General features: G+C 47.0%; 1 protein-coding gene across 5 annotated transcripts in view; it reads right to left on the reverse strand.

The window, feature by feature from the left end:
- LOC126298816 (neurogenic locus protein delta) overlaps positions 1 to 15,485 on the reverse strand; it is a 1,242,617-nt gene that overhangs the window by 16,231 nt on the left and 1,210,901 nt on the right. For all 5 annotated transcript variants that reach the window (XM_049990282.1, XM_049990280.1, XM_049990281.1 and 2 more), the window contains 2 exons: positions 13,672 to 13,977; positions 2,788 to 2,845 (listed from right to left, as the gene is read on the reverse strand). In XM_049990282.1, the coding sequence (XP_049846239.1) occupies positions 2,788 to 2,845; positions 13,672 to 13,977 (364 nt within the window). The remainder of the gene's footprint in view (positions 1 to 2,787; positions 2,846 to 13,671; positions 13,978 to 15,485) is intronic.

The raw sequence follows: 15,485 nt of genomic DNA on the forward strand, positions 1-15,485 counted from the left end.
CTAGACATGGCGGGGATTACGATGGGACATACCACCACAAAAAATTTGCTATATCCGGCCAAGGTATGAAGGAATGAAAAACTTTACGGTGATCGCTTACGCCACTTTGTCAACGACATTCTACGTGTAAATACATACTGTTTTGCTGCACAACTGCTACACCCTGCATCTGGTCTGCATTTCCATTAACACGCTACGTAAGTTTTCACATGTTTCACCTTCATGAGTTTTTCGGTGTTCTACAATTGCCCAGTTGGGAATTATAACAAATATCTGGATTGAACTTTCGATATTTCGAACCCTCTTCGGCCGAGGGAGTGAAGAGTTCAAGCCACCAGACAGACTTTCAAGCTTAGTCTTTACTACAATATGAGAACTGGTGCATATTTTACTCTCTTTTGCGCCGTTACTAAATTGGTAACTAATTTTAGTGCAAATGCGGAGTGATATTAAGCCTATCCCGCTCCAAGCTTAAATGAAGCAATCATCATCTTACTTTTGAACTGAGTACTGCTTAACCCGATGCAGACCGCCAGCTGAAAAGCAGGGCACTACAGCTATGGCATCTACAGCCAGCTTACGTTCGTGCACAATATCACGGAGGCGCGGTGTGCAGGATCCGTTGCAAATAACGGTAGCGCAGTTGTGCTGGAGAGAAGTTCCAGCTTAGCCTACATGCTCTCACCCACATATCCATTCTCTGAAACGGCCGAAATGACAACGTTCCACTACCCGTCCGGCAGTCGCCGTCAGACGTTATAATTGCTAACAAAGATTGCCAAAATTAGCGAACACATCACGGTCGACACGATGATGAAGGATTCCGATCCCGCTAATTCTAGTAAAGGAACTAACCTTTCGAAAATAATAGGCGCGATACCACCACGACGGAGATTTATGGGCCCAAGTTAAATACGAGCGGGAGAAAATCAGTGCTTCAGAATACTAGGAAGATTCCCTCCGTTATTAAAAACTTGCACCCTATGTGATTATACTACCCGAGGGAAAAGATACGGTCACAGCGAAGTACTCTACACACAAGGCAAGGCGCGACGCAAAAAATAAGGCATCCCCATTTTAAATTCCGGGAGAAGAATACTATCCGTCAGTCCTAATTAATAGCAACAGCGTGAGAGATTTAAGTGGGGGCTACCTTGTCCCACTCCCCAGTGCTACTTCGACCGCAGGTAATGCCAGGGCTATCGACGGGCGTTAGGAAGCGCAGGACGGCCGCGGGCGATTGCGAAATAATGAGTTGTCGCGGGCGTTGAGCCTGCGTCTGGCTGAGGAAGGGGTGTAAGTGGTAAGGGAGGTCACGGGAAGCGGCCAGCGGTCCCTCAGAGTAAACGAGGCTAGCCACTACCTGCACATCATTTGTCATGGAAACGCTGTCGACATCTGCGGGCATGCCAGGGCTTTGTTGGGTTGTTTCTGGGGAAGGAGACCAGACAGCGAGGTCATCGGTCTCATACGATTAGGGAAGGAAGTCGGCCGTGCCCTTTCAGAGGAACCACCCCGGCATTCGCCTGGAGCGATTTAGGGAAATCACGGAAAACCTGAATCAGGACGGCCGGACGCGAGATCGAACCGTCGTACTCCGACTGCCAGGGCTCTACTGTCAACACAGGCGAGCAGTACTCGTCGATTTTTTAGAAGCATGTACTTGAAGAGTGGCTGAGGGGCATTACCTACAGTACAACACTGAACATATACTGCACCTCTCTCAAATACAGCAAATTGATCTCAGGAAACTGTGTTTATTTCACAAAGGATAATCTGAGGAATGGAAGCCGTTTTCACACACTATCACAATTCACAATCTGTCAATCGGCACATAGCTATGGCCTCATCTCGAAATACTGTAAGGATAAAATTTGCACCACATGCGAATTTTCATTAACCAAATGAAACATCCAACGAAATATTTACAAGTATCAAAGCTCTTTAGCGCAAAGAAGAGGAATTAACATCTCACTGTCCCCTTGACACTGAGGTCTTAAGCACAGGGAATGGGAGGGTTGTGGGTATTGACTTGTCTTATTGAAGGAACCACACCAGTATTTACATCACGTTTATGGAGGAATTTCCAAATTGCTCCGCCCCGCCCCCACAGACGCGTGCTGGAATAGGAAAACACTTCCAGTCTGTAATGAAGTCCCAAAGCTGGACGCGCAGTACAGCTCGTTTGCATGCCGTAACATATAAGCAAACTGGCAGGATGGATATCTGAGCAGAGGTGAAAGTTCAGTATGTAAACATTGGTCTACAAATGGGTTTACTCCATCAAAGTGTCGCGAAAAAAGTTTTCGTCGTTCAGGCGAAACCATACACCGATGGAGCTCTTTTTACGTTAAAGAAGGCAGTTTTTGCTTTTATTCCTTCTGTATATACTTTGCATGTTCAATCCCGACCAAATATTTTTCTTAGCAAACAAGTTTTATCACATAAAAGATGTTTCTTCAATGACTCCTGCACTTTCTTTTCGATTTAAGGGCGAGGATGAGTTTTCGAACAATTAGACCATTATGCTGGTACACTGTCCTGACCGAAGTAATTCTGAAGGGAAGACGACAGAAATTCACGGATGGAATTAAAGCTGCTAGAAAAGTTAGACAGTATCCTCTGTAAGGGAGAAGGCACGAGGGAGGTAGTTTTAATTGTTTGGCAAGAGGGCTTTGATACTTGCTAGGCGAGTGAGCATCGGAAACGGGCGCAGTGCTGCGCGTCGGAAGTGGAGCGCATTGCAACAGGAAGGGCAGCTGGCGCCAGCGTAGGGTTTCTACTTACCTCCGCTTCTCGACGTCTCGTTATCGTGCAGAGCCTCCACTATCAGCGAGAAAGTCCCCTGCAACAAGCAACCACGCTTATCTCGATTGCGCTCTTAAGCAAATCTCCAGGACTAAATGTTTACACATTTTATTACATTTTCTTCGCAGGGCTTAAAAGCTCTTTGCGTACACACACACAGCCGCAACAGCAGGAAAAGCAAGGCGCACTGTAATGCAACGAATTCTGTTTCAAAATAGCACCCACAAAAGTGGAATACTTAGACACCCACAGGTCTGCTCACTAGCGAAGTCAGAATCGTTGCAGTACAGTAAACAATAATTGAGAAGATAAACGCGTACGCAAAGCCAACAAAAAACATCTCCAGCTATATCAAAGAGTTGTTGGCCAACAACCGTGGCAACTAAAGACAGTATAGGAAAAAATAAGAAGTACAAGAAAAACAAGGCCTGAAAGACGCTGAACAGCAGGATTATATCTAATTCACAAAAAGATGATTCAGTTAAATCAGTAAATACGAGGTGTAATGTTTTCCATTGCCTTAAACGATCTTTCTGACTCCCATAGCGAAACGGCGTTAAGTGCTTCGAAATAACTGAACTGCTCGTATTTTTATACTCCTGATGTTTACAACGGCGCTCGCCCTATTTCTCTGCGCGGAAGGTAGAGCATCGATTACCGAATGAGAAGACGTTTATACACGCACTAACAACACATCTAAAGAAGGGCAACGCACACGTACAAGCAGACAACTAGTAACTATTTACTGCCAGAAACGCGCCGTCTGTTACAAATTCCGCGTGACCAGCCTCCGATCACACGAAATTGCCGAGAGGGGACCAATATTTTTAGACGAACAAGTACACGGCGATCGTTACTTTTTATTAGCTGCAGTTAATGGAAGCGATTGTTTTCAGCGAGAGTTCCCACGCCTTAACCGCATGCCGGCACATTCACTAGCCGGCTAGCAGGCTTGCCAACCAACGGCGTTGCCAGACTGTGCCATATCAGTCAGGGTGTCAGCACTGCGCACGCTGAACGAAGAACGCCGCGACGAAGTTTGTTACGAAGACGGACCCGCGAATGTCAAACGGTGAACCAGTCGCATTACGGGGGTTTGCAAATAGCTTTGTTACAGCAGCTCATCTATGTGACAGACTGCTTGCGGTCACAGCAAACAAATACGGACTGAATCTGTAATATCGGTGAAAAATAAAGTGCAGCGCACGGGTAACAGTTGTCTTCAATGGAGTAACGAATTTGGAGCTCAGCTTGACTGAAGATACGATATGAAATCTGTACTGAAGTTATAACATACAGAATGTCATTTGTGTACATATGTCAGTGGTATCCGTGGTGTAAAGTGAAAAGTTTCAACAAAGTAAAAGGAAAATATCTGAAGGTTCTTCAATTAGGCAACCGTCATACGCCACTTTCACATTTCAAAATCTACAGAAATTAGATGTGCCCGTCAGAATGAGAACGCTAAATTTCATTGACGGAAGCAGAATTCAAAGTTCCCCGAAAATAAGGACAGAAGATAGCATGCTTTCCAATATGGCCTCGTTTGGAACATCGGGCATTCTGCACGAAATTCGATATACAGGCCCGGCAAGAAACAGCTTTTTTATGCCCGCTTCGTACGTGTCGGCCACTGCCAGTGGTTTCGCAGTGTCTCCCACCACCTTGGATTTCACCTCGAAATATATTTGCGCGAGAGATTTTCGTGGTATAAAAACTGATTAGCTTCCTCTGTCCGCAGGCAGTATGTTCAAATTTTTCGCACCAGGTGACTATCTGCTGCACGGCACTGCTGAAATTAAACGGCGCTGAGGCAGCATTGACATTCGTAGCACCCGGCTGCCTTTGCCTGCAATGCGGTCGCCCTCTCACCCCGACTGGCACACTGCCACCTCTCCAGCCACTGTCACATCAGCAAATCGCCCCCAGTCTACTTCCACTTCCGAAATATACACTGTGGCTATTACCTCGTACGCCACGCGCCGGCCAGACTATTTTAGAAGACAGTTACGGAGTTTGCCTGCGGCGATCAATTCTTGACTTCCTTTCAACGGTATAGTGAGCAATGGGATCAGAGACACCAGCAGTTATCGCAAAGAGTAAAGGCAGGTAAATACGGTCATGCGGCTATGGAAATAATACAAATTTTAAATGACATCTGCGTAATAAGATATTTAAGTGTTCGTTTTAAGTATATTTTCGGGCAAAATAACTGCAACACTTCTATATGATGGCTCATGGGGTTCATACCAAAAGTAACGTACATTATGATTTACAAATGTAATAACAGAATTAAAGACTTTGTTTTCTAGCAGTGTGATTGATGGAACTTAGCACTAATAAATCCTCAATGCAATTCAGGCGGAATTGACTGGGAGGCTGGCCCTTTTTTGCGTAATGTATAGCCACTCAATACATAATGGCAACAATCTGTGGTACAATCGCAGTCACAGGAAAACAGATTCCTTGCTATATCAAGCCTGGCACCAGTATGTTGACACAAAAAACTGTGGCTTCCGACACTGACAAAAATCATGGAATGCGTGAGGTACAGCAATTTGTTAATTGGAAAGTACCTCTACGATTGTGAAACTTGTCTACTGACATCTCTTAGTAACTGAACTGAGCTACGAGTGTACACAGAACAAAGTAGGAACACTAATCCCTGATGGGCATCAATTTTTAAAACTACAATCTCTCCCACCTGGAGTCACGCTATCTATCGTCTTCACAGTAGAGCCCACACAAACTCGTCCAATCGATATACTGTGAACTTGGCCCCATTACCTGGCTGCGAAAGACGCCGGGAGAGAAAAAAAGAAGACAAAAAAAGCAGAGCTCCTCAGAGGTATGTTGCGCGGCCGCGACTTGCAGAGGGAACCATCATTTGTCAAAAGACGCACCTCACTTACCGCAGTCGTTTTAATTACTGCGGCCGGGTGGCGCGCAAATTGCACACCAGGTGCTTGCAGCCGACGCTATTCGCGTAATAACGCCACCTCGCCACGTTTATGGGTATAAAGCTATGCAGTGCAGTGTCTACAATATCAACGCTACGGACGCTGTCAGAAGCGAGGAATCGAGCTGACGATAGGAGGGAGTGGGAGTAAGCAGGCAGGTGCAGCGGAACAGGGGGGGGGGGGGGGGGGGGGAGAGGGGGAACACCGAGTTAGGAGGGGGTCATGGTGGGGGGGCAGGGAAGAAGGAGGAATAACAGTGCGTTACCGCCGCTCCTACACTGGAGCCTTCAGGCAATCTAACTGGACGGGGTCTCATTACTTAAACTACGGTAATGTTCATTTGCCTCGACCCAAACATTTTCTGCGCATCATGGATGACCCCAAGTTGGAAGAAAAACAGACTTATTCTTGTATTACGAGTGACTGATTTCTCGCCTTGTTCAACTTTTGAACTGGCACTCGAAACAGGGTTCAGCGGTGAGATTGACTATTTGACCTTGTCGCGGGGGATAACCAAATACCAGACCAGTAGCTTATCTTAGTATGTATTCCACCAATGCGACTTTCGGTAGCAGCAAAGAGCCGTCGTAGGCATTTCTACAGTACGCTATCACTGTGCACTCCATATTTACAACCTCCCTATCGTTTGTAGAGGTTTAGATGGTCACAAATATCTTCGCGCAGTAACTTCGAAACCGGGGTCAGTAAGGTCGGCTGTATCATTAATGAAATTATCCTACGTGTTAAGATTCAAAGTTGTTCGAACATCCTCCCATTTATTACTTTTAACGCAATCCGATGTGACTGGACGGGAAGATTGTTGTGCCGAGTAACACAACATCTCGGTAATGCAGTTGTTTCTACGACCGACGTGTTCTTCGGTGGTACAAGAATTGCCAACGGGGCATACCACCTCAGATAGAAACTCAACCACTGTGGAGTTCCAAACAAACTTAGCACTGATGACAGCTTTTCTTTTTTCACGGGAATACACCAGACCTAAGTTCCCCTGATTGCTCATCCCTAACAGTTTTTCTGGATAATTACTCCATAAACCGTGGAGTAAATTTAAGTAGCCTTTCTGTTACGTGTTTTCCAATACCCTTCGACCTGGAAGGCGTTTGATACAGTTCCGCACTGTCGCCTCAAAGTAAAACCCTATGGGATATCAGACCAGCTGTGTGGCTGTGTTGAAGAGTTTTTAGCAAACAGAACACAGCATGTTGTTTGCAATGGAGAGACGTCTACAGACAAAGTAACCTCTGGCGTGCCACAGGGGAGTGTTATGGGACAAAGAGAGAAAGATCCTTTATTGTGTGATTATATGATAGCAGAATAAACACTGGTAGCAGTTACTTCTGTAAAATATCTGGGAGTATGTGTACGGAACAATTTGAAGTGGAATGATCATACAAAATTGTTGGTAAGGCGGGTACCAGTTTGAGATTCGTTGGGAGAGTCCTTAGAAAATGTAGTCCATCAACAAAGGAGGTGGCCCACAAAACACTCGTTCAACCTATACTTGAGTATTGCTCATCGGTGTGAAATCCTTACCAGGTCCGTTGACAGAGGAGATACAGAAGATCCAAACAAGAGCGGAGCGTTTCGTCACAGGGTTATTTGGTAGGCGTGACAGTGTTACGGAGTAGCAAACTCAAGTGGCATACTCTGCGAGAGAGGCGCTCTGCATCACGGTGTAGCTTGCTGTCCAGGTTTCGAGAGGCTGCGTTTCTGGATTAGGTATCGAATATATTGCTTCCCCCTACTTTTACCTCCCGAGGAGATCACGAAAGTAAAATTAGAGAGATCTGAACGCGCACGGAAGCTTCCCGGCAGTCTTTCTTCACGCGAACCATACGCGACTGGAACAGGAAAGGGAGGTACTGACAGCAGCACGTAAAGTGCCCTCCGCCACACACCGTTGGGTGGCTTGCGGAGTGTAGATGTAGACCCAATGTTACGGGTACGATCTTGATAGTGTCTATGTCTGTTAGAAGCAAGCAGCAGACTTCACGTTCGAATATGCAACCGAGGTCCGAAACTGAAAATAAGAGTAACCGGCAGAGCTGCAAGCCGTGACAGGCCGCGTCGCCGGTGGGCTGTGGCTCGACGGGAACCACCTGTCCGGGAACGGTTCCCATTCACAAACATGCATCCATTCTGCCGCAAGAGAATGCGCCAGCGGTGACAAACGGCCATCGGTAGGTGCGGTGCGGCGGCCAGCGGGTGGCCGACAGGCGCGACGAAAGGACGGGAGAAAGCACGCCCCCGCTCCCACGCTGCAAAGCCGCCGACCACTGTTTTAGAAACTCGCCGCATGTGCCAGCTTAGGTCAATATATTTACACGCGCGGCAACGCTGGCGGGATGTCCCTCGTTAGCTACGCAGCCGACAGGAAGGTCAAATCACGGATGCCGCCAAATCCCGGGCCGTTCCCACACTCCGCTGCTGCCTCCAGACTTTGAGGTCTGCTCGGATGCCGACAACACAGCCCGCACCCGACAGCGGTGCTGCACGGACCAAAATTATGACCGCGGTAACCACAACGGAAATTGTTGCGTTCTGCGTAATACGGATTCCGTGCGTAACAACAAACGCGTTGTTTCAGGTGATGCGGACAGACACGACAGCTGCTAAAATCAATCTGTAATACACGGCAGTCTTTCTTCCGCTTGTACATTTTATCTTTTCTTTTCCGCTAACCTTAGCCTTCGGCGCTACCCGAAACACAAATACTGAGGCTGTAGTCCATAGTTCCAATGATTTCAACAATGGAACTATGTAAATATTCTAAATTCCAAGACGTTCGGTCAACCCTATTTTCCCGGGTTCGATTCCCGGCGGAGTCAGGGATTTTCTCTGCCTCGTGATGACTGGGTGTTGTGTGATGTCCTTAGATTAGGTAGTTTTAAGTTCTAGGGGGCTGATGACCATAGATGTTAAGTCGCATAGTGCTCAGAGCCATTTTTAACCCTATTTAGATACGCATTAAGTAAACTATACACTGAGAGGGGTCGACTACAACCCCGCTCCTTCCCAGAAATCTAGCAAGAAGTTTTATCGTTCTACGTATTGTTGGTGTTCTCTGCAGTTATTTGGCGATGTTAATATAAGAATTACACAAAGCCAGGTGGTGCAGCAGCTATCTATCGACCTGAACTTCCGGAGGAACACTGATATCCCAAAAATGGTTCAAATGGCTCTTAACACTATGGGACTTAACATCTGAGGTCATCAGTCCCTTAAACTTAGAACTACTTAAACCTAACTAACCTAAGGACATCACACAAATCCATGCCCGAGGCAGGATTCGAACCTGCGACCGTAGCGATCTCACGGTTCCAGACTAAAGCGCATAGAACCGCTCGGCCACACTGGCCGGTACTAATATCCTAAACGAGAATTCTGAGTCAGAAAAAAAATATTATCGTGGACATTGGAGACAACATCACGTAAGAATGTCAGTCATAAAATATCCCCAAAGGGAAGAGAGACTGGGAAACCTCGTAAATGATAGGAATGACTATTTGTGAGTTAGGAACAGGCAACGGACTAATTCCTGAAAGGAAACGACCAAGATTTCCTGTGTGAGTTTTTCACCACAGGGCATAGACAGTTCTATAACCTGTTGTAAGCTGAGCTTATACTCCGACTTCATTATCCTCCATGGGGGAACAACAATTGTACGATGTAAAGGCTGAATTATACGTTAGTGACTAGCGCCAGTTTCTTCTCACAGTAAGGTACGAAACAATTGCCACCAAGAAATCCCTATCGTCTATATTACTAACATAGCAAGAGTTGTGACCGTGACATGTTTCGCAAACCACAGGGGAATGACGTAACATGCAGTGGCGCGTAGAAGCTCAAACCTGAATGTGTGACAATATGTAAAAAAACATTGGAGAGTATCATGCGACCGGAAGAGACGATGGGCGGACAGGAAGCGGAGGTACAGGGCCTTCGAGAGCGCCGCCATTAGGAAACAGAGGGGGCCCCAACTATGAATGGAGGAAGAGGACTCGCAAGCGCGCTTTGTGCGAGCCCTACCGGCCGGAAGGGGTACCAGCGGCTCGGGTCGCGCGCTATTGTCGCACGGCGCAGCGCTACCTAACAGTCTCCGCGCTAACTGAACATTCCTTTCTAATACAGCTACCTACTATCCCACGACCCGGCTCCGAACATTACGCAAGGCACCGGCGCCGGGTAATGCGACATTTAAAGAGATCGCGGGTGTTGCCGGGTTCAGAGCTTAACGCGCCGAGGTCGGTATTTTGCTCGTATTGGGCAAGACGCGCCCGCAAAGAGAAGGCGGGGGCGTCCTGAGGTATCCGACGGAGCGGCAGGTGCTGATTCGAGGGAGACAGAAATTCTCTCCTGCCTCGTGGGATAAAGCAATCGAACAGTACGCTATTGGGAGGCGCAGCCGCGGGATGGATTTCGGAGAGTCAGTTCCGAGACGAGTCCCGTGGGAGAAGGCGTGCGCCGAAGCGGGGGCGAGGGCACGGGCCGGAAGTTGGCTACCTAAGGCTGGCGTCATATGCGCAGCCTCCAGAGATGCTTCCCAGCCGGCACCCCCTGCCTCGCCGGCTGCGCCAGGGCCGTCGCCGTGCTTGCCATATGGCGGGCCCGCTTCCCTCGACCGGCCATCTGGCCCGACGCCGCGTGCTGGACACCCCTACCTGCGATTTTCGCCAAAAGGTGCGCCACCGGGACTACACGCAATTACTTTAGCTGACAGCCGCCTGCAGCCCTCGCACTTCCTGGCGGCGTCAACTGCCAACACTACTATCGCAGCGAACGCACGTTCTTTTACTCTTTCCTTCGACACACACACACACACACACACACACACACACACACACACACACAGACAGACAGACAGACAGAGAGTCTTCTGTAATATTTGATTGTTTTAAAGACAAACACGCAAAACAACAATTGACAAGAATAACTCGTGCTGCTATGATCATGAAGGGCGGGTTCTGAAAAAAAAAAAAATACTGAAAATGCTTTGTGTACATCCACTATCTTTACTAACCGCCGGACGAGGTGGCCGAGCAGTTCTGGGTGCTGCAGTCCGGGACCGCGCACTGCTGCGCTCGCAGGTTCGAGTCCTGCCTCGGGCATGGATGTTTGTGATGTAGTTAGGTTTAAATAGTTCTAAGCTCTAGGGGACTAATGACCTCAGAAGTTGAGTCCCATAGTGCTCAAAGCCATTTTACTAGTGGCTTCACCTTGTTACATATAGTTATTGGCCTCATCGCTATACGGAAGGAATTTCTCTAGCTGAAAAATTGGAGTACTCAAGTTCAGACCTGTGTTCTTTCTCCAGCTAGAGTAACAATGCGGATTTCGGAGTCTCATTACACCTTTACGAACACAACTTTCATATACGCTATACACAAGGTCCGTAACTTAAACGCGAAACATCTGAAAGAGTAATTTAACGTGAGACCACCAAGGAGACTGGTTGCAGCAAGCAAGCCGCGAAAGCGCGTGTGCAGTACGAAAACATTAAGGACTGTGACAGCAAAGATGCCAGCTGATTAGCATGAGGAATAGTTCTTTAATCTTCAAACTGTCCATGTGTGTAACTCCATTTAGATTGAATTACAACTTAAGATTCACACTTCACGCGGCAAGCGGTCGTTCGACACAGACTAATACAGAATAGCGCTATAGTATTGTGTTTACGACATCCTCTCTCGACTGAAGAGCTTAATATTGAATTAAGATTATTAGAGAGAGATAACCGAAATAACACCACACTACTTTTTGACCGAGGGATCAAGTTTTTAATATTCAACGACACTTTTCTTCCACTTTTTGGCGACAATTGTCTTCCACATCATGCGACATCTAGATACGAATTTTTATCGAGTAGTTTGTTTTGGTAAAAGCTCGGTGACTAAAATATGGGAATATCGCTAGTAATGTTGTAGGTAACTTTCAAATAAGGACAACCGTAAGTGAAATAGGTACAGTCGGAAGAAAAGAGATGGCTGAGCTCTGAAACGAGGTGGGCTGCCTACACACAGTAGCCGCCAACAGAACCAGGGCAGGAGAAATGTGATAGTATACACACTGAGCCGTGCCAAGCAGACACGAGGGTACACCAGTAGAAGAGCGCTAACTCAAGGATGTAGTTATTAAGAACTCGTGTAATAGTTTCGTCAGCTAACTGACGTCGCTCAGGTTATACGTTGGACGAAGATAATGGATTCGATGCTCGACAGGAACTGTCAATAAGATACGTGGAAACTTTTAAAGAAGGAAATTCATAACCGAAAAGCTGTGATGCGGTGAATTCCATTCGTGACAGCCACTAAGGTTAAAGTCTTGTCGACGAAAAGGTAGGAACTAAGTGAGGCAGACGATAACAGATTTTTTTTGGTTGGCTTAGTGTTTACAGTGACAGGTAGCGAAGTCTTACATCAGACATCGTGGATTTTTGCTGATGAGCTATATAGATTTATAGAAAGCCTTACTTGGCTGAAGATCGATTAGATTCGGTGGGAACGGAAGGTGCCTGGTTAAGAGCCTTGAGCTTTAAAGATATGTATCCTTAGCGCTCCAGTTTATTGACGGAAGTATCTGCAACTCATCTCACAACATAATTCTCGTGTAGATACAGCATTGTTGTAAAGAAACAGAACCGCCAACCACCTTCAAACTTATCTAAGGCAGTACACAGCCAACTTTGGAATGTGTACGAACTGTGTATAGCCGTGCAACATTCCTTTTGTAAAGCCGAGGGGTAGATTTTTGTGGTAGTTTCCCACCATTTAATTTCTAAAAGAACGTCACCTCTACAAACGTAAGAGTCCTTAATAGCCTCACGTCGATAGGTGTTTGAAAAATCTTCTGTAAAAGCTAAGCTTACGCTGCAACTTCAATGAAAGATGTAATTACATCGTCGAAGATTTATAAAATATTTATGGCGAACTTTGGAAAAATTTTGCAGTGTAAGACGGGCCTCTAATGTTTTTCATTTTTTATTTGCGCAATGTTACGTGGCGCTGCGAGCGTTATGGTCAATTTCCGCTAAATATCAAACAAGCGAACATCATCTTTTAAGGGCGTATTTCATCTCGTGTATTATGTTACTTCAGGACAACGGAAATGTCACGGTAGCTATAATGGCTATTCTTGGTTAACTATGATAGTGAAATAAATGAGGGACTTAGGAAATAAAATCTGTCTGCTATCTTTGTAGCATTTTTACTACGCCAATTTCCTTTTCGAGAGGAGGAGGAGATTAGTGTTTAACGTCCCATTGACAACGAGGTCATTAGAGACGGAGCACAAGCTCGGATTAGGGAAGAATGGGGAAGGAAATCGGCCGTGCTCTTTCGAAGGAACAATCCCAGCAGTTGCCTGAAGTGATCTAAGGAAATCACGGAAAACCTATATCAGGATGGCCTGACGCGGGATTGAACCGTCGTCCTCCCGAATGCGAGTCCAGTGCGTTAACCACTGCGCCACCTCGCTCGATCCTTTCCGAAGTCACAGCTTCACCATCGGAGCTTCTAGTGGGTTTACGATCTCCACAGCGACGTCAACACTCCAGAAACGCTTATCTGTACACGAAACATACAGACAAGTTTCTAGGATGTTGACATCGCATATGAGGTCCAAACATAAAAAGGCACGATGATGCTGTGACTTCGAAATGTACATTGTCATAAAAGACAGTTTTCCGCTAAGGAGATACTTCAAATACGTATCTGTAGACAGTGCCTCAACAAACTGGCGTGTGACGTGACTTTCTAACTAACGCAACAGACTTTCTCGCTCATTTGGCCGCATTACGCTGCACTTAGCTCCGTTTAAAGTACGGAGCGGCGAATGGAAAGCAGGCGCGCTCAGAGATTGTGCGAAATGCGTTAGCGGTACTCACCGGCCACGTGAAGTCGAACGGGAAGCGGATGGGGTTGGTGAATCCGGGCGGCGAGAGGTCGTCCAGGAAGACGGAGTTGTCGCCGAGCACGGGCGTCGTCACGTCGCCGAACGTGCAGGGAGACGTGGTGTCGATGTTGGCCTGGTAGTGCTTGAGGCAGACTCGGAACCTGGTCCGGCATTGTCCGGGACACGTGGACGCCGGCGGCACGGGCCGTGCGCCGCTGCAGCACTGGCCCACACTGTCCTTGCCGTAGTCGTTCACGAACGACTTGAGACGCAGCTCGAAGACTCCGGAGCCACGAGCCTGGGGGCCCAACACCACCTTGCAGACACCCACTCCGAGCCGCCTAGCGGAGCGTCCTCCGGCGACACACACACACACACACACACACACACACACACACACACACACACACACGTCTCTACTAATCACTTCTAAGCTACATTCTATTACTACTACATACGCTGCCGCACAGTTGGCGCCCTCGTCGCTGGGCAAAAGCAAACAACTTCGCGACGGAGGCAGTAGTCGCGGCTTTGACAGGCGCGGAGCCATGCAGCGTCGCGGAGGCGCCTACTCCGTAACCGAACTCGTTAAGCCGCGTGCAACAAAGACGTGACACTGTCACAGTGATTTCAGAAGTAACAGTAAATACTGCCTTTGTCGAGCGAGCCTCAAATTCTACAATACCCGAGTACCCCATACAGTGATGTGGCTTCGGACCGTCATCACCGTAAAGACAAATTTACTGTTTACACTCTTAGCAAAATTACGTAAAACATTGGAAATAGCGGCTGATTATTTAAATGCAGTTCTCCGGCATCCTGGAGATTATGCGTTAGGCTGCTCCCTTAGGATCGTATTACACTGTAAAAGATCTTTGACAATCTTTCATAGAAAAAAAAAAAACATTTTTCTAAAATCTGTGTCGTATGTTCTATGAAACATAGGATGTGGTCCTCACTTTTAGTAGACATACGTCGAAGAACATTGACAGTGTAATACGAGCCTTAGCATCTTAATGAGATTGCACCAACCGCAGTGACAGACTTTTGATAAAACACGCATGTCCGTGGCTATACGCTATACACTGTATCATGTATGTCAGCTACCTCTATCAGTGTCAGTTCTTCGTCACAGCCTCCGGTACGACAGTGAACTGCACTCTTTCCGAAATTTTTACAATTTTATTCTCTGCGTGTGTTTTTGGAACCGGGTCATGCAAATAAAGTAACCGATGGCAGCAACTGTTACTAAGATATTACCAAAAAATTTAGTTTTTCCAATCGCTTACTCGAGTAACTTTGACCGTGAAAATGGAGAAGGCGCAGGAGCTGCCTCCGATGGAGAATTTGGCGAGTGCACGGCAAGCAGGCACCCCGACCGGCGGTCTCGCAACACTTGTCCACCGGAACAGGGCCCGTGCTGTAGCTGCCCACCACACAGACACGTCACTTTTTGTACGGCCAGCAGCTGCCGGCTGGCCGTGCTCCGAGTCTGCTGTGGGTCCAAGTCGTTAACCGGCGAAAAGCTTTCTCTACTATTGCACTCGATACTACCAACTTTACTTTTTATCTCAGAAAATGCGAACATAGAAACTAAGTTAACACTATGTATTACACTGCATTCGCAACGGTTATGTACTAATATTTATCAAGCTTCTTGCTAAACAGAAACTATTACTAAAACAAAGCACGCTGTTTGCAGAAAACAATGTCGCCAAACCCACACTGCAACACAACAGTAATCATTTTATCCCCACAGGCCGCGATAAAACCTATTTTTAGAGATGGCACAGTATCTAAAACGAG

This window comes from Schistocerca gregaria, chromosome X (genome assembly GCF_023897955.1).
Source record: "Schistocerca gregaria isolate iqSchGreg1 chromosome X, iqSchGreg1.2, whole genome shotgun sequence".
NCBI classification, from domain to species: Eukaryota; Metazoa; Arthropoda; class Insecta; order Orthoptera; family Acrididae; genus Schistocerca; species Schistocerca gregaria.